At 40.2% G+C, this 17,999-nt stretch overlaps 1 protein-coding gene across 1 annotated transcript in view; it reads left to right on the top strand.

The window, feature by feature from the left end:
* The window catches only part of DNAH5 (dynein axonemal heavy chain 5), a 249,328-nt gene that overhangs the window by 212,967 nt on the left and 18,362 nt on the right, over nt 1-17,999 (top strand). The window contains exons 70-77 of the mRNA XM_025043546.1: nt 1,871-2,114; nt 3,109-3,223; nt 3,724-3,914; nt 8,004-8,125; nt 9,921-10,070; nt 12,103-12,348; nt 15,445-15,664; nt 17,109-17,314. Coding sequence (XP_024899314.1) covers nt 1,871-2,114; nt 3,109-3,223; nt 3,724-3,914; nt 8,004-8,125; nt 9,921-10,070; nt 12,103-12,348; nt 15,445-15,664; nt 17,109-17,314 — 1,494 coding nt within the window. The remainder of the gene's footprint in view (nt 1-1,870; nt 2,115-3,108; nt 3,224-3,723; nt 3,915-8,003; nt 8,126-9,920; nt 10,071-12,102; nt 12,349-15,444; nt 15,665-17,108; nt 17,315-17,999) is intronic.

Consider the following 17,999-nt stretch of genomic DNA (forward strand, 5'->3'; position numbering starts at 1 on the left):
ATAATTTAATAAAGACACTAAACAGACATTATTATCACCAGCTCACTGGTGGTGGAGAAGAAAATAAATCTGTTTCTGAGTTCTGTTGTTTATCTTTTTGTTTTAATTAACAGTGCAAGGTAAAGAAGAGAAAGACTCTTTGGGAATGAGAGTCTGGATGATATTTAGAAATGAGAACTCTGGAAGGTCATCTGCTTCCTTTTATTGATTTTGGAATTTTGGTTACACATGCCGTTTATGTAGAATTTTAGTTTTCATTTTCATCTTTGTGGAGCCCCTTAATTTTTGATCACTTAATCCATAAATTGTACATTTAGGAATATAGCAATAAAAAATGAAAAATTTCCTTTTCATTTTATCACTGTATCTCCTGGTATAAGCATAGTGTCACTGCTTTTATTATATAAAACTGCTTATGGAAAGGAATTTTATAGTAGCTTTTATATGTCACTTGCTTGTACTAATTTCTATATTATCTCAAATTTGAGATTCTTTTTTCTTTGTAACTTTTTTTTATTAGTTTCAAGTAATAAATTTGAGATTCTGATCTAGTAAATAAATGAATTAAAATAACTTACTCAGGAAGCTTCCAAATATAACCAAATAACAGATGGAGGCAAAGGGGATAAAAGCAGGTTTTGCTTGAGTTGCTGAATCTCAAGGAATTAAGAATTGATGCGAGTTCTGAGCTTTTGTTTTGCTTAAAGAGAGAATTTTCCTTTTCTCGAATGTTCCCAGATCTGAAGCACTGTGCTCAGACCTCACCACAGCTGTTCACCCAGCGCTGTTTGACCGACTAGAACAGAAAGTTGAGGCCACTGGTCTTTGCGCCTTCATACAATTTTGATACAACCTGCATTTTAACTTCAAGGCTTTTCAGTTACCGAGAGAGGATTTTCACATCTACAGTTCTGTAACCAAGACACACCTAGGTTTTTAAATACTATTTACTCATTGTCCTTCCCATGTTTTGATTCTTTTGTTAGCTTCACAGTTAGAGTCTCTCATATAACAATTTGACTTTCCCATACAGTTTGACTTGGGGCCAGAAGCACACCTTCTCTGTTGTTTCCCAGCCTCTGGGCTTCGTGCCTCCTCTGGCTTGATGTTCAATGTCATGGCCTTGGCCGTTTCCTCCCTCCCCGACCCTCACCAGCCCCATCTTTTCTTTCTTTTTCTTCTATTGTCTCTCCCTCTCCAAACTACCCGGAGGAAGAAATAGCCAATCGGGACAGTAATCTTCCAAAGCCATTCCCTCCCCGGCTACCTATAAAGGTCCTTCAGGAAAGACACAGATCTTCTCTTTTCTTGGGAAGAATAGCGCCTTTTCAGGCCATGAAGATTTTTTCATTTAAATGTATCAGCAGTGGTAGCACAGGTCACTTGCCTTACTTTTTGGACACTTGCTTTTCACAGAATTGGTTACTATTTCAACTAGCAAGTTGAAAATAGTCACATTTAAACAACAACAAGGCTCTTTTAAACAAGAAACTAAACGGAAGTAAATATATTTAATCTGAGGCATATATATTTATCTTCAAATGTATTTCAATACATTTTCAAATATATGTTGCCTTCAAAACAAGCTTAAATGTAATTACAAAAGTCACTTAAAATGATTTGACTTTAGGAAAGAAATAGATAGTAAAGGGGATATTGGTAATATTTTAGGTAACTTTCATATCATTTGCTACCAAGTCTTCTTTCCTTCATTATTTCTCCTTCTCTTATTTTGATGCCCATACTTTCTGCAGTCAAATAGAAACTACAGTACAGGAGCTTGAGGGCAGCCCTGTAGGCTAACTTTTTAAGGAACGCCCAAACGATAGCTGTTAATTAAGGAAGAAAATATATTTGTGCAAATTAATAGGAATTGGAGAAAGAAAGAACTCGTCTTCTGGAGGATGTAACTGCAAATAAAAGGCGGATGAAGGAGCTAGAAGATAATTTGCTTTACCGTCTGACGAGTACCCAGGGTTCCCTGGTGGACGACGAGAGTCTCATTGTTGTGCTGAGTAACACAAAAAAGACGGCTGAGGAGGTGACACAGAAGTTGGAAATTTCGGCAGAGACAGAAATTCAAATTAACTCAGCCCGGGAGGAATACAGACCTGGTGAGTCTGGTAATGAAGGACAGATGTCACAGGAAAATGAAGACAGAAAGAAATGAGAATGAGAGAAATGGAAGGAAGGACGTTATGCCAATCATTGTCCAAAGTGGGGCGGCCATTTATGTTTTGCGACATTTCCGTTCGGTGAAACTGAGATGAAAAAATTGCACAATCACGTAAATTTACTAGACGCTTGTAATTTGTGCAAGTTGGCATAACTTTTCAGGTTCCTCTGAACTTATTTTTAAACTAGAAAGTAAAGAGGGAGAATTTTTAAAGAACATGTGACAATAACTTAGTGAAATCTGAGGCATTAGTGCAGCGTTTGTGGGCTGTTCACTAGTTATCTTCGGCAATAGTAAGCCAGTGTTTCGTCCACGGTCTTTGTATCAGGAAGGTAGTTCTCTGGCCTCGTGAGAACTCTTGTCTTATCCACCAGTTTGCAAATCGGTGTTGTTCCTTGGTTACTAGAGGAACCTGCTAAAAGCATTCAGTCTCCTTGAGTAAGTTATCATGCCTCCTGGAAAAATGATTGAAACAATATCGTCGACTGGTGGAGAGTCAGGTGCATCCGCTTTGAGATGCCTTGTTTTGCCAGCTCAAGGCCAGGGTTGGGAATGGCTTCTTCATGACACGTAAAAATGAATGAGGCCCTTGTCGGTGCCCACACAACATACTGTGTTTTAAAACCTTCGATATCCCTTTAGGTGTTTATTCTACAAAAACAAAAAAATAGTAAAATGTATTTATAAGGGATCTAGAAATTCTAAAATGGAAAGTGCCGTTTGATGAACACAAATAGCAGACTACTTACACAAAGCCTATAAATAAGATTTAAGTACACAGAATGAACATCACTCTAGACTCCCATTGCTGGTACAGGGTCATTGATAAGATGTAAAAGTGAAACTTGTTTTCATTGAGCGTTGAGGCTGATCTGGGCCTGAGCCGTTTCTTTTTCGCCCTGGTACCTGCAGCCTTATTCTTTATCTTCCAGTCGCCACGCGAGGCAGCATCCTTTACTTCCTCATCACGGAGATGCGCTTGGTTAATGAGATGTATCAGACTTCACTCCGCCAGTTCCTCGGCTTGTTTGACCTTTCCTTGGCCAGGTGCGTCTGGGCTCAGGAAGCCAAGCTGAATTCTGTATTGTGGGCCAGAATGATGACTTTACATTTATAACTTCTTTTCCCTTTGCTGCTGAGTCTTACTCTTATCATTTTTTAACTCTAAGATTAGCATAATTACCGGTGTGTTAACAGATCATTCTCATGTGTCATATTATGCTCGGAGAAAGCTCCACCAACTGTTCATCCACTGATTGATTCCTGTGGTTTCACGTGTTTCTGTTAAACAAGGAAATTCCCAGGACATTGTCATGAGTGATAATGCCCTGCAGGAAAATTGATTTAGACAACGTGGAAGACTCTACTCTGTCATTTCATGTTGAGTGGATACTTGTTATTTTAGATTTAGGAGGCTTATCCTTGACGTGTAAAAAAAAAAAAAAAGTATCGGCCCTCCAAAGTTACTTATTCTCCATTCAACACGTTTTTATGGGAAATTGAAAAAGGCAGTGCGGTAAGCCTCATTTAAATGTTCTTTGTTCCAGGTCTGTCAAGAGCCCCATTACAAGCAAGAGGATTGCTAATATCATCGAATGCATGACCTACGAGGTCTATAAGTACGCCTCCCGGGGTCTGTATGAAGAGCACAAATTCTTGTTCACCTTGCTGTTAACCCTAAAGATCGACCTCCAGAGGAACCGGGTCAAGCATGAGGAATTTCTCACCCTCATTAAAGGTCAGCATGGCTGGAGAAAGCACTGGACACCAGTGTAGTTGTAGGGGTTGTCATGAGGGTCCCGTGCAGTGTTTCCTTCTGGCTGTAACAGTTTCCCTGCATTTCTTTGAAGATTGCATTTCCAGGAGATATTTTATTTCTTCATTGATTGTAAGAATATTTATTGAGAAGCTACTGTGTACTGGGGCACAGAATGGGCACTGGAACACATCAGTGAACAATGAAAAAGAAGAAAAAGAATCTTGCTCTTGTGTGTGTGGGGGAGCATACAGATAAAAATAATTAATAAGTAAATTATGTAGTATGTGAGAAGCTAGTAAGCACTATGGAACAAAAAAACACAGCAGGATAGGAGAGATGGGAGTTACAAGGCGTGTTGGGTAGGAGAAGTTTAAAATTCTATATGGGAGTGGGTCTCGAAGTAGAGACCCATCTCTGAGAGCTGGACAGGTGAGCAAAGGCCTGAAGGAGCAGGGGGCGCTGGCCCTGGGGACATTTATCGTGTTGAAGGAACAGGAGCCGGCATCGAGGCCTCTGGTGGAAGCAAGCAGTATGATGGAGGGAAAGCAAAGCAAGCAGGGTGGCCGTGGCAGAGTGGGCGGGCGACTGTATAGCTTGTTGTGTGGACATCCATGAAGCTTTGCGCATGGACGGGGCCCCTGCGCCAGTGGAATAAGGCAGCCTGTGGAAGGCTCGGAAACAGAAATGCGCTATCACATTCTTGAATGCCTGCCTGGACAGTAAATATTTGCAATAACTGTGGAAATGATGTTGGGGATCTACATGGTTTTATTATACCTTTCTAAGCAAAGTTTTTAAATATAAGACACAACTTTGTCTTGGGGGTGGGGGCTCATAACGTAACCTGGAGAGTAGATTTGTGGACCCTGATGGGGCCAGTAGGGAGCATGTGTGGATATGCAAATGCTATGCCTGGGGGTGTGTAGGTCCATAGTCCTACGTATATACAAATGCATATTCATGTTCATATACATATATATGCATATGCATATCCATCTCATAGCAACAAAGACTTATTAGACTTGAACTTAGAAAAGTATGATTTATGTACGATTCTCTCCTCTGTCTGTCTCTCCCTCCTTCCCTCCCTCCCTCTCCCTCCTTTTCTCCATTGTCTCAGGCACCCTTGCGCCTTAGGTTTCTTTATTTTCCGAGTGTCCTAAAGCTGAGCACATGGAAGATGAGCCATCTGGAGGGACAGCCCTCGTGATAGAGACGTGTGGGGGGAGCGGCCTCTACAAGAGCCCTTCGCTCATGCTGGTTTCTGACCCCACCCTCTGATCTTCTATCTGACTGAGCTGTCCTGGGGGGAGGCTGTTCTGGCAACCTCAGCTCAGGCACGATGCGCATTTCCCCATGGAAATAACATTGAACACAGCAGCCTGGTCCGGTTGGAATACTGTAACGTGGTTACACTTTGGCATGGTGATAACCAACATGGGATTTAGTGTTATGAAGACTCCATGGGAAAATAGTGGCTTGCGACTTTTAAAAAAATCTTATGTCTTTTATTAAATGTATCGGGGTGACATTGGTTACTAAAATCCTGTAGGTTTCAAATGTACAATTCAATAACACATCATCTGTATATTGCATTGAGTGTTCACCACCCAAAGTCAAATCTCTTCCGTCACCATGTTTGACTCTCTTTATCCTTTTCTACCTCCCCCTCCTCCCTTTTCCTTCTGGTAACCACTGAACCGTTGTTTGTGAGTTTTCGTTTGTCGTCTTCATTTGTTGCTTGCAGTTTCAGTGAAATCATACAGTTCTCATTTTTTTCTGTCTGACTTATTTCACTTAACATAATCTCACGATCCATCCATGTTGTTGCAAATGGCAGTATTTCATCTTTTCTAATGGCTGAGTAATATTCCAGTGTATATACGTACCACATCTTCTTTACCCAGTTATCTATGGAAGGGCACTCGGTTGTTTCCATGTCTTGGGATTGCCACTTTTTTGATGAATGGTCTCGAGCAGGTTATTTAACCTTTTCAAGCTTCAGACTCCTCAACTATAATGCAAGGATAGTCACATCGACTTAATAGGATTATTGAGACACAATTTATGCAAACCCAGACACATAGAATATGCTCAGCAAATAATAGGCATTGTTACATTGCTTTTAGTATTTTAGTTTATTTTAACTAGTCTGAGGCTTGCAGAGGTTGGACAGCTTCCTGTGGGCATTTGGCATGCAACGGCAAACCACAATACCGCTTTATGAACCAGTTTCAGAAGGTTGCCTTTTGGTAGTTACGTCGATGAGAGCTGCCCAAGGACGTGACCTCCCTCTGTAAGAACTTTAAAATCGCTTGTTTGAATGACAATGTTATGTAGATAGCAACAGTGTTTTGATTCTGGTCTTTTATTTACTCATCTCCAAGATGGGAAAGGGTCCACACAGATGGCTTTCTAAGTCTGCCTTAGCTATGCCGCTTTATGATTGTGTGGTGTAATGTGCGTAAGTCTTAACTTATAAGCATGTATTATTTTTACAAAATATTATGCTAAAAAGATCAAACTCGCTTTTTCCCAAAGCAAGGGTTTGAAGAGTGAAGGGAATGGCATAATTCTCTATCATCTTGAGAAGTCATTTTGAATTATTCCTATGTTAGCTATTAATCATCAGGAGTCCATTGAATCTGGTGCCATATTATCCAGGAATATGTCCCCCTGCCCATGATAATCATTCTTTGTGGCCTGTTGCACACTTTGAGCCAGACGAGATAGTCATCACACAGGTAGCCTACCAAACAGTGAGTAATGCTTTGGCGGCAAGGAGTATGCTTTCCTTTCAGTGAATCAGCTTCTCCATAACCTGTGTGTTTTTTTTTTTTTTTTTTTTCAGTTTGTTGGAAAATGGACAGTTTTCACAGGAATTGATATGACATTTTTCAACATGGTGCCATTGTCCTTAGGTCTTTAACTGCTCCCTGGCATTAAAGCCATCTGTTTTGATTTTCTGAGCTAATATTTTCATTGAAATGGCTTCAAGGCCACACTTACCTTGTTGGAAATACACTAAGATGGATTTGGCAAAAAGTAGCAATTTAGTGGGGTACACGGTACCTAGAAAAGGTAGTTTGGCTCAATAAATATCTTAAATATAATTATTTGTTTATGACCTACTCTATTTCAAAAAAAAATTTAAAGGTAGCCAAATACCTTGATTACATTCTCTTAGCAATTATGCTCAGAGCATATTTTCCCTAAAATACTTTAATTGATGTTATTTATTAAACAATATGTTTTACACCAAAGAAGACTTGCTAACTCTTTCTTTGACTTAAAATATGATTGTTCACACATTTGGTTTTTTTGAGGTGGGTCACAATAACGTTTTTTAAGGTGTCACTTGTTTTATGGTGCTGTGAGAGTTCTATGAGTTATATCAGGTTAGGTAAGTCATCAGCAGAAAGATGGGAGACAGTTCCCAGCGGAAGTGTTTGTTGTGGTTAGATTGAGCAAACACAAATGATACAGCACGGGGTCCTTGGGGTGTGCTCAAAATGGATGTAAATAGTAGCCTGATTTATAGAACTCTTGAAACACACATAGAGCTACTGACATTTCTAGAGAAATTCTCCCCTTAAAATGAGATTGTGTCATTGTTGAGTTCTTAATATTGACAATAGCTACTCATTTAGTGACCCTCTGCTTTGTCCTTGATCCTGTTTTGTGTGCTTTACACATATATTTTCAGACTTTCTGTAACCATCATGGTACCCAGGGTTCATTATTCTCATTTTGCGTATTTGAAAACAATGCCCAGACAGACAGGTGAGCTGGCTTGTCTCCGACCTTGGCCAGGTGGAGCTGAACAGTATCCAGCATCTGCCTGGCTCAAAACCTATATTACCAATTCTTAAATGTGTTTTGGTGAAATAGTTTTCCTTTAAATTTTAAAGCTCGTTCATCACTATGATTTATATTTCTGAGCTTAAAAAATATCAAGGTAGTAAAATCATTGAAATTAAAATAATTTAAGCAAGGTTGCTTAGTTTTTATAGGTTGTTTTATAGTAAAGAAGGAAAATCTAATCCTTTTATATGTTTAATTTTAAAGGTGGTGCTTCATTGGACCTTAAAGCTTGTCCTCCCAAACCATCTAAATGGATTCTGGACATGACCTGGCTGAATTTGGTGGAACTCAGCAAACTTAGACAATTTTCAGATGTCCTTGATCAGGTAACCTATGCTTTGTATAAACTTAAGGTAATGTTGCAGTGAGCACCTTCCTGATTTACCACCAGCTATAATATTTGTGGAAGTGAGAGATTTCTTAATACTGTCATTCAAAATGGTATGACCTGTGCTCGCTCTTGCTCACAGCTCACTCACGCTCTGATAAAGCATACTCCACCCACTGCAGATTGGTCTTACAGGGAGAAGCTATTTGCCCAGGAAGTTTAACTAATACTGCCCTGTGCCATATGTCAGTATCACCAGTCGGAGATCCACAAGTGGAAAAACTGATAGATTCAATTAGATGAAATTAGATACGTGTAGGAGGTTTTGCCTTCTTTCTAGAGATTAAATGAAAAGAAATCTGAACAGCCTGCCTCTCAATGCTAAATATCCCTTCTTCCCTCTTGTTCTTTCTCTTCTTCTCCTGCTTCTTCCACTGTACTGATTTAGCTAGGCATCCGGGTGTAAATCTAATGTGGACACTTGGCGTCTTATCTTTAGATGTTATTGCCCGTCCGTTATCAGCCAGTTGCTGGTGAATCGTGTTTGTATTGGGACCGTGGGAGCTGAGCATAGAGAGTTGAATTGGGACAAGCCAGGAAACAGGTTTTTGAAAATCAAATGACTAGCAAAGTGACATTGACAGCAAGATGAATTTATTTGGCTGCAAGTTGATGGCTTTTTTTTTTTTTTTTTTTTTTTTTAAGCTAGGTAATATTCTAAGGTTGGTTCTTGACTTCCCCGTTTTAAGTTGACCAAAAGCTTAAGTTCTGCTACATTTTCATGTTTTGGCTTACAACTGATGATTACCATGTAGTTAGGGTAAAAACCATTCTCTGGGGTTAAATAACTTTCACCTGGGAGATTTCAGTGTCCCCCTAGCTTATTCCTCCACAGGATGACTCCTAGTGACCTTTCCTGGATCATTATCTATTATCGAAGTTGTTATTGTCTGGAAATTATATCTTATGCCTGAAATTTCTCCACATTATATACTCTTTCATGATTGAATGAGGTTATTATTTTTTATTCTTACATGATACTTTCTAAATATAAACCTGGAATGCTTTTTCCTTTGATTAGACTGCTAAGAAATACACTTGGGGCTTTAATCAAAGGGAATATACTAGAGAATATATGATCATATTTATCTGCAGATGTTACTTGTTTGTTCTGTTTTGAGATACTCGCCCTTGTGATGCTCATCTCTCTTTGATTTTTAAGCCTCAAAGAATAACAGACTATGTTTTTTACCTCCTTATCATTTGCCTAAAGGAAGCAAGTGTCTGATTATTTAATGATGATATTAAGTGGTATATTTCAAATCCCTATAGATTAATAGAGTATTGACCAAAAAATTTCATTCAATAATGAAAAAAGAACATGTATTGAATGCCTCTTTTGTTGTTGTCCCAAGACGGGTTCCTCATCATGAGAAGATTTCATGGAGCAAATCATATTTCCTTAAAATAATGAAAATGAGTTTCCATTGACTTCTTTATTCTTTACAAATTTCTTACGACAAAGACATACAAGAAATTAAACAACCCAGGACTCTCTGTATTCAGAAGCTAGATGTAGGCCGGTGTTAATACAGACTAACTTTAGAGCAAATCGCGTTCGATTGTAAATTCTTTAACCTTTGAGCACTAGAACATAAAATTTAAAAAAATAATCAAAGGATATCATTCATGCATGTCTGGAATGGTCAGAAGATTTGATGAAAACTATCTGTGTACTATTCCTAAAAGGTTTTCCTACGGTGTGACATATTTTTATCTCCTTGTATTTTCAGATATCAAGAAATGAGAAAATGTGGAAAATTTGGTTTGATAAAGAAAATCCTGAGGAGGAACCACTTCCAAATGCCTATGACAAGTCTCTCGACTGCTTTAGACGTCTTCTCCTTATCAGATCGTGGTGTCCCGACAGAACCATTGCCCAGGTAAAAAAATATCTATTAAAGAAAAAGAAAATTTTAAGGACAGTGTCCTTTTAAATGTAAAGAAATATTTAAAGTGTTAATCCCAGCGAGCAATTTCTTGTAGGCTTCTATGTAGTTTTCTAGCAATAAAATGCAAAAAATGGAAAAGTAACAAATAAATATATCAAGGTATAGATTTGGGCTAAGTGATTTAATAATATTTTTTGGTCTAAAAGGTACAAAAAGAGTGAATGAGAAAACCATATTTTTAACGTTGGCAGACAGGTATAACATAAAGGTCATGTATTATTTTTCTGTATCATTTTTATATTAACTCAGAAATGAAATGGCTGCTGCATTTTGCAAGCAGTGAAGCAGTGTTCCCTCAGGTGGGAAGAATGTGAAGGTGCTGGGGTGGCGGGTAGACTAGAAGGGAAACACAGTGTTCTGCAACCTGTTGTCATTTCTCAGAAAGTGTCACAACCCTCGGCGCAAGAATAAAGATTGGCCTAAAATTCTCTGAGTTGTACATAGGGTTTAAATGTGAATCCTGCCTCCAAAAGATCCATCTTTTTGAAGACCTTTAATCAGCCTGCCTACCATCAAGGAAATCTGCTCGCTAAAAAGACTTGTCGTGCCTTGCCTTGACAATTAAAATCCCAAGTCTAATATTCAGCCTAGGTTGAATGTTTAAGGGCTTCTAAGGAGTAACCATGGGCCAGGTTTGTAATGGAATGTGGGAAATGTTCCCTTTCACTCTCCAGAGGGAGCGTTAAAAACACACTCAGTAACCATCTCCAAGTCCACTTAGGCACTGTGGACTAGTGCAAACGACTACACTTATGATTTATTGAGATAAGAAAAATGAGTTTCGCAACTCAGGACAGTGAGGTCACCCTTCCTTCAGTTTTCCTTCTCAACTTCATTACTTTTATTCTGCCCCAATGAATTGTCAAACAATTGCTTTATTGGGTTGGTGTAAGAGTTTCAGTAGTTCCTTTTTCCCTCTCTTTTTCTTTCTTTTTCTTTTTCTTTTTCTTTTCTTCTTTACTTCTTTTTGTCCTTTCCTTCCTTCCTCCCCTCCTTCCTTCCTTCTCTCTTATTTTCTTTCTCTCTCTCACGTTATTATTATTATTATTTCATATAATATGTTATTCGGTTCACTGCTGAAATTTAAGTCTTCCACACTCCTTTTGAACTTTATCACCTTCATCCCAGCGTCTGCCATCCGTAGGTTGACAATAGCCATGGCTTCCTGACTGATCTCCTGTAGTTGTTCTTGTCCACTCTCGTCCATCTTCTATATTCTAGAAGAAATAGAAGTGTGATTATGCCCTTCCTTTAATGGATTACCATGGCCCTTATGATAAACACAAGTCTTAAACCGGGTCTAGCAGGCCTTTCTGGAAAAGCGTTCTCTCCTCTAAAGTTCTTATTCTCGCATTAGATTCCTTGTGTGATTTTCAACCAGGTGCCTTTTGGGGGAGTGTACTAGAAGGTCTACCAGGTAGGCACATTCAACCGCTGTTCCCCATGAGCAGCACCGGCTGGTTCTCAGCATTTGTCTGAGCGTGACAGCTCCCATCAGGGGACATTCAGTTGCCTGGTGGCAAGGATGATGCACTGTCAGAGTTTCCGTTTTCTCATAAGTAAAATAGGGACCATAAAATCTAACCTGGATGATTGGAATACATTTTAATCAAAGTAGGGTCTTTAATAATAATAACAACATAGTAATTATTACATATCAATCTGAAAAATCTACAAAAGTTTTTTTGGAGTTTCTAACAAGGCTCAAATTCCTGCCATTTTACTAGGTAATATGGGGATAAAATACAGGCGGAGAGACCATAGCAGTAAAAAAAAAAAAAATGACCAAATGAAAAAAAATGTAAATCTGTAATTATAAAAGTCTCTGCCCTGTTTAGCTGGCCAGGGTTACAGTGGACATCGTTATGATCATCTCCAGAAATGAATTTTGGAAACCACGCCGCCTTGTACGCAGGAAGGATTCAGAACTAGTTTTGGTGACTCACGCACGTTTTTGTGGCAGGCCCGCAAGTACATCGTGGACTCCATGGGAGAGAGCTATGCCGAAGGGGTCATCTTGGACTTGGAGAAGACGTGGGAGGAATCCGACCCGCGGACGCCCCTTGTCTGTCTCCTGTCTATGGGGTCCGACCCCACGGACTCCATCATCGCCTTGGGGAAGCGACTGAAAACGGAAACCCGCTTCGTGTCCCTGGGCCAGGGCCAGGAGGCCCACGCTCGCAAGCTCTTGCAGCAGACGATGGCGAACGTGAGAACAAGTGTCGGCTTTCATGTTTTGTTGTTTACTTTACAGGTTCTAGAATGCAGTGCGGCAGGGGACTCATGGATTGTAAAGAGCTTCAATTTACGTACTGCCCGCTGTTTACTGAGTGGGAAAAGTATATCTATGAGATAATTTTCATGGGAAAACAGGTGTAATTTAAAACCTTTTCTGCTGAGCCTTGACTTATGGAAAACCTACCCACGCAGCACATCTTGTGTGTCCTCAGTTTGCATAATGCTGCCCCCTACTACAGATTCCAAATGCTCAGTATGGCCCGTGGTCCTTGCCCCTGAGCCATACACCCCAGCCCCTCCAGCTGGGTTCTTGGAATCTTCCATGCTTCCGAGTCCACAATGACGCCGGACCTTCCTTGAGTTCCAGAATGCATAATCTGTGCCCTGGAGTCCCCCAGGCATGGTCCAGATCCCAGAAGCCAGGAATTTGCCCTTACGTTGTGGTACCAGAGGTTTGAGGAAACCTGGCCTGTCGCCTTCCAGGCTGGGGCTTCTAGAGCCTCTGTGGATTGCAAATTCCGCAGCATCGTGAACATGTCATGCTCAGGCTTGGCCGTTGGGGGCCGCCAAGTGCTGGCAGCCACATGACAGCCCTGCTAATGGGTAGTCAAGTCCAGAGTTGGGCAATTTCAGGGACTTAAGTTAACAGGATGCAGGAGGTCCTGCATTTCATCTCTAGCACTTGGCTCCAGGACAAGGCCCTTATGTGTTTACTCTGGCCCAGCCCTCCCTGGGGCATCCAGTTGTGCCTGGAGGATCCCTCCAACCCCGCTCCCCTCTTTCTCCACACTTCGGCCAAGCAAGGGGAGGGGGCTGAACCACTCAGTTTCTCTTTCCTCCTGGAGAGCAAGCAGTTTGGGTTTAGATGCATTTCTGGCTTTTTTTCAGACCAAACCCTACTACTTCTTCTCTGAGTCCGAGCTCTCTGCCATTATCCCAAGACTTCTTTGCCCTCCAGGGAATCTGCCTGCTGAGACAGGACTGGCTTTCTCACCCCCTGCCACTGGGCCCACCACGAAACAACTGAGTGTTAGGTTCTGGCTACTAAATCTAGACACTCACCACTGTGCTGCATCCTGGTCCCTTTCCCCTAGTCTAGAGCTGAGCCCACCGGGTTCTAGAACCTCCGTATTTACCTCCAGGCTCTTCCATCTCCAAGTTGTGCCCTGCCCCCAGCCTGGTGCTGTGCTGTGTTTGATGCACTTCGTTTGCAGTTGGGAGAGGGAGAGCAGAAGAAGTATGATTGAAGTGTGTCCAGAGATGAAAAAAAAATCTGTATTTAAGAATCCCACATCCGGTCTGACATGAGCAAGGGATGGGTCTCCTTCCAGGCCCCTCCCTCCTCTCTTCTTCTGTTCCTCCCTCGGCCAATTATTGGACTTAGAACAAAAACACTAACAATAACAGGACACTTCCTGAATTTAAAATATTTACTTGTGAAACTAATAATTATAGTTTCAGGCAACCAAATTAGAATTTAAATGGAATATTTTTAACCTTTAGTTTATTCATGTTTTCTTTTTAGTAGTTTAATTTCAAGTAAAATAAAAATGTCATTATTCTTAGCATGATTATAACTTGTCAGAGACGATGGGTTTTTAAAAGTTTTTTAAAAAAGATTTGAGGCACTATGACAGAACCAACTGCCCGAGAATAGCAAAATAAATGATTAATAGGAAGAACTCAAAACCTTTAATACAGAATTTGGCTATGCAAAGAAGTGAACTTGGCTATGAGAGTCTGTGGGTGAACATTGAAAGTTCTCAGCTGAGAGACTTAGACCAGCTTCACCTATACATTCGATGAAAGGGAGAGACTGCAATCTTCTTGTTGTTATGTTTTGTATTTAATCTTTCGTTTTGAATGGTAAAGATAGTGTCAATTAAATTTTTCAAAGGACATGCCATATACTTCTAAAGAAAATATCAGGGAATATGTGAAATTCCAAAATGATCAGTTTTATATGTAACTCTACTAAGATTTTGAATCTGGTGCTTGGTTTGTTTCTTAGAAAGAGATTTAAATAGGCTGCACTAGTTAAATCTAAATGACTCCAAGTTACAGAGTCAATAAAAAGGCTGAGGATTATGATATGGACATTGTAGATGATTTTAGCAAAAATATTCTATAGATTAGATATATATTGAGTAAATTATTATTACACGTCCTAAAATTTTGCCTTTGTTGCTTTATACAAGGAATATTCTTATGCTCATATAATAATTTCTGAAAAAGATACAGCTTATTTTCTAAGTCTCTTGCTCTTAGAATGGTCAGATTCTCCAGGGAAATTTCTTCCACATTCTGGAGGGTACATGCCCAGCTACCATTATTCTGGGAACCTAGTGGGAGCCAGGAGGGGATAAGACTCAAAATCAGTGGGTAAACGCACCTGTTTTCAGCGAGGTCCCTGTGCTCTTAACGTGCTGGTTTCCTCCAGTCCACGCGCCGTCTGTCCTGCCTCCTGCAGATCATCAGCTTTCCATCTTCCTTTAGGGGAGGCAGGACCACGACGCAGGTCTGGACTTTCAGTTGTGTGTCACTCCTGTCACCTGTTCTTGAGTATTTTGGGAGTCATGTGGTATAAATCAGGGTAGACCTCAGCCTTCCCTGAATGCCAGTTGAGGATTCAGCTCTCCCGAATCCTTGATGGTGTTGTCACTCACATTGTTTCTGGCCTTAAGGGTTCATACCTTTAAAAAGTCCCTTCACTGTAGTTTGCATGAAATTTTGAGAGAGAGCTGAGCTCAGTGGATGTTTTCAATCAACCATCTTTATACTGGGAGGTGCTTTTATCTCTCTTCATGTATCACTTGGTTGTTTTCATGACTCCTACCATATATTATTGGTACAGTTGGCATGCTCCATGCCGGACAAGTACGCGGAATAAAGAAAAATATAGCTATCTCAGTTAAACATTATCGTATCCTTAGATTTGACCCAGATCAATTTAAAGTGGTTAGTGTGCTTTTCTTTTAAATTTTAACTACTTAATTTTTAAAGAACGTACTAAAATCTCTAGAAACAACACAAATAGCCTCATTTCCATTTACTGTTGTCGACACAGGGAGGATGGGCGCTTCTGCAGAACTGCCACCTGGGACTGGATTTCATGGATGAGCTGATGGACATCATCGTAGAAGCCGAGACCGTGCATGACGCCTTCCGCCTATGGATGACCACCGAGGTTCATAAGCGGTTTCCCATCACGCTCCTGCAGATGTCCATTAAATTCACCAACGAGCCTCCGCAGGGCCTCCGGGCAGGGCTGAAAAGAACATACGGCGGTGAGTCAAGGAATTCCTTCAAGTGTGTGGAGTGCTTGTACTTAAATTGTTTTCTTAAAGAAAGTATGAAAACTGAATCGGCTAGGATATCATTAGAGCAAATAGAGCTGTTATTCAACACGGTGGGGAGGGGATGGCTGGTTCCCTTGGTCATGCGCCTTTGGGACGCGCTCTGGCAGTGACAGGACACCAGCGCTCAGAATTTCCCACCTTTTATTTTGCCCATTTGCCCAATAGTGCTCTACTCTGGCCTTTGCTGTTCTCTGCTGGACACTTACCTTTTTATGTTAACATCTCAAGGTGGTATTTTCTCATTTGTGGTTGTCATGCCCCATACCTAAAGTAGGACAGGAGCCTCTTCCAAGAGGAGAGGCTGAGTTAAAATCACGGCCTGCCTCCATGTCATGCAGCCATAGGTCAGGATGTCGGAACGGTAGCTAAGTTGGAAATCAAACAAAAGCAACAAAACCAGACCAGAACGCCCCTCCAGTCACAACCGGAAATGAGATTACTCTCTTTGCCTTTGCTTCCTCTGCGTCATAGCTTCCTATCTGCAAAAAGCATGGACCTCAGAGTTAGCAACCCTGATTCCGGCCCTTCCCGAACAGGCGCTTTGTCTTCTTGAGTGCTGGTCACTCAGACGACCAGAGCATCAAGTTTTCTTACATGTAAAATGAGGACAATAAAATCTATCCAGGATGATTGGAATACAATGTATTTAAAATAATAATGAATAGAATAATTATTACATATCAATCTGAAAAATCTACAAAGAGATTTTTTTTGGAGTTGCTAACAAGGCTTAAATTTCTGCCAGTTTACAAGGTAATAGGATAAAATAGATGTGGAAGGGTGATGACAGTGAAAAAGATTACCAAATGGAAAAATATAGGATTATATATAATATAATTAATATAACATAATATGTTATGTTATACACATATATACATATATGATAATCATTATTTTGAGAATATACTCAGGTTGCAATGGACTTACATATACACTATTAACAATTTTAATATTAATTAAAATAGTATGTGTATATGACCCAAATAATAATAACAATATTATAAATTTTATTATCGTTGTTATTCAATAGCAGCAGTAGATGTAGTAATAGTAGTAATAGTACCAGCATTTATTTTACCACCATTATTCTTCCACTTCTATTTATTCCTACATTATCTCGTTAGATTGGCAGGAACCTGATCCAGGTAAGCAAGCCCCTCCTCCCCTGAAATCTATTTGCAGATTTTTCAGGGAGCAATGTCCTCTGGATGCCCAAAAGTAAATGATAGTGGTCATATGAATGAGATAAAAATAATTCAAAATAAGAGACGTTCACTATTAGGATTTTACAAAAATTAGTGACATACAAGTAACAGAAAATAAAGATGTTTTGAGAGATGATACTGTTTTTCACCCAACCGACCGCGACAAGGTGTGAGCCAAGACCTGCTGGACGTGAGCGGCGTGGCACAGTGGAAGCCCATGCTGTACGCGGTGGCTTTCCTGCACTCCACGGTCCAGGAGAGGCGGAAGTTTGGTGCCCTGGGGTGGAACATCCCCTACGAATTCAACCAAGCGGACTTTAATGCCACGGTGCAGTTCCTCCAAAACCACTTAGATGACATGGACATTAAGAAGGTACTGTGCGCACGCCGCCGGTGATTTTGGGTTCGGGTCTTCAAGCTTTGGGGTAAATCCTGTAAGATCGATGCTTTTCCGTGCTTACAGAGTCATTACATTGAAGTCATAGCCACTTGGGTCACACTTGGCTCTTGATTTCATGTAAAAAGCAAACGGATTTTGATTATCTTTTCATTTCGCAGAGGCATGTTGACACTGCATATAAGACAACCTAACAGAGTCTAATGGAGGGAGGAATGAGTGGGGAAACCTCGTTTTTAAATTTTTGAAAATGAAAATGAGAGTCTAGATTATTTTTGAAGTGTGTGCTTTTTAACGAATTGCCTCAATATTCTCAAAAAATAAACATTTTTAATGTTGTAATTAAAGTATGAAAATATGAATGCATCAAGAGAGTCTATTTTGAGTTATGACCAAGAGTTTGGAGAGATTGCTCTTATTGCCTATTTAATCTTCTTTCTGCACTTCTCACGTTACTGATGGATGGATGGATAAACGAATGAGTGAATGAATGAATGAATGAATGAATGACATTGGTGACAATGAACACATAAGTGTTGCTTGGTAGAGATGAAGACAAGTTCACTTCTTTCTACCATTGGTGACAACGAACACATAAGTGTTACTTGGTAGAGATGAAGACAAGTTCACTTCTTTCTACACAATTATTCTATAAATTTCC

This window comes from Pteropus alecto, unplaced genomic scaffold (assembly GCF_000325575.1).
Source record: "Pteropus alecto unplaced genomic scaffold, ASM32557v1 scaffold152, whole genome shotgun sequence".
Lineage (NCBI taxonomy): Eukaryota > Metazoa > Chordata > Mammalia > Chiroptera > Pteropodidae > Pteropus > Pteropus alecto.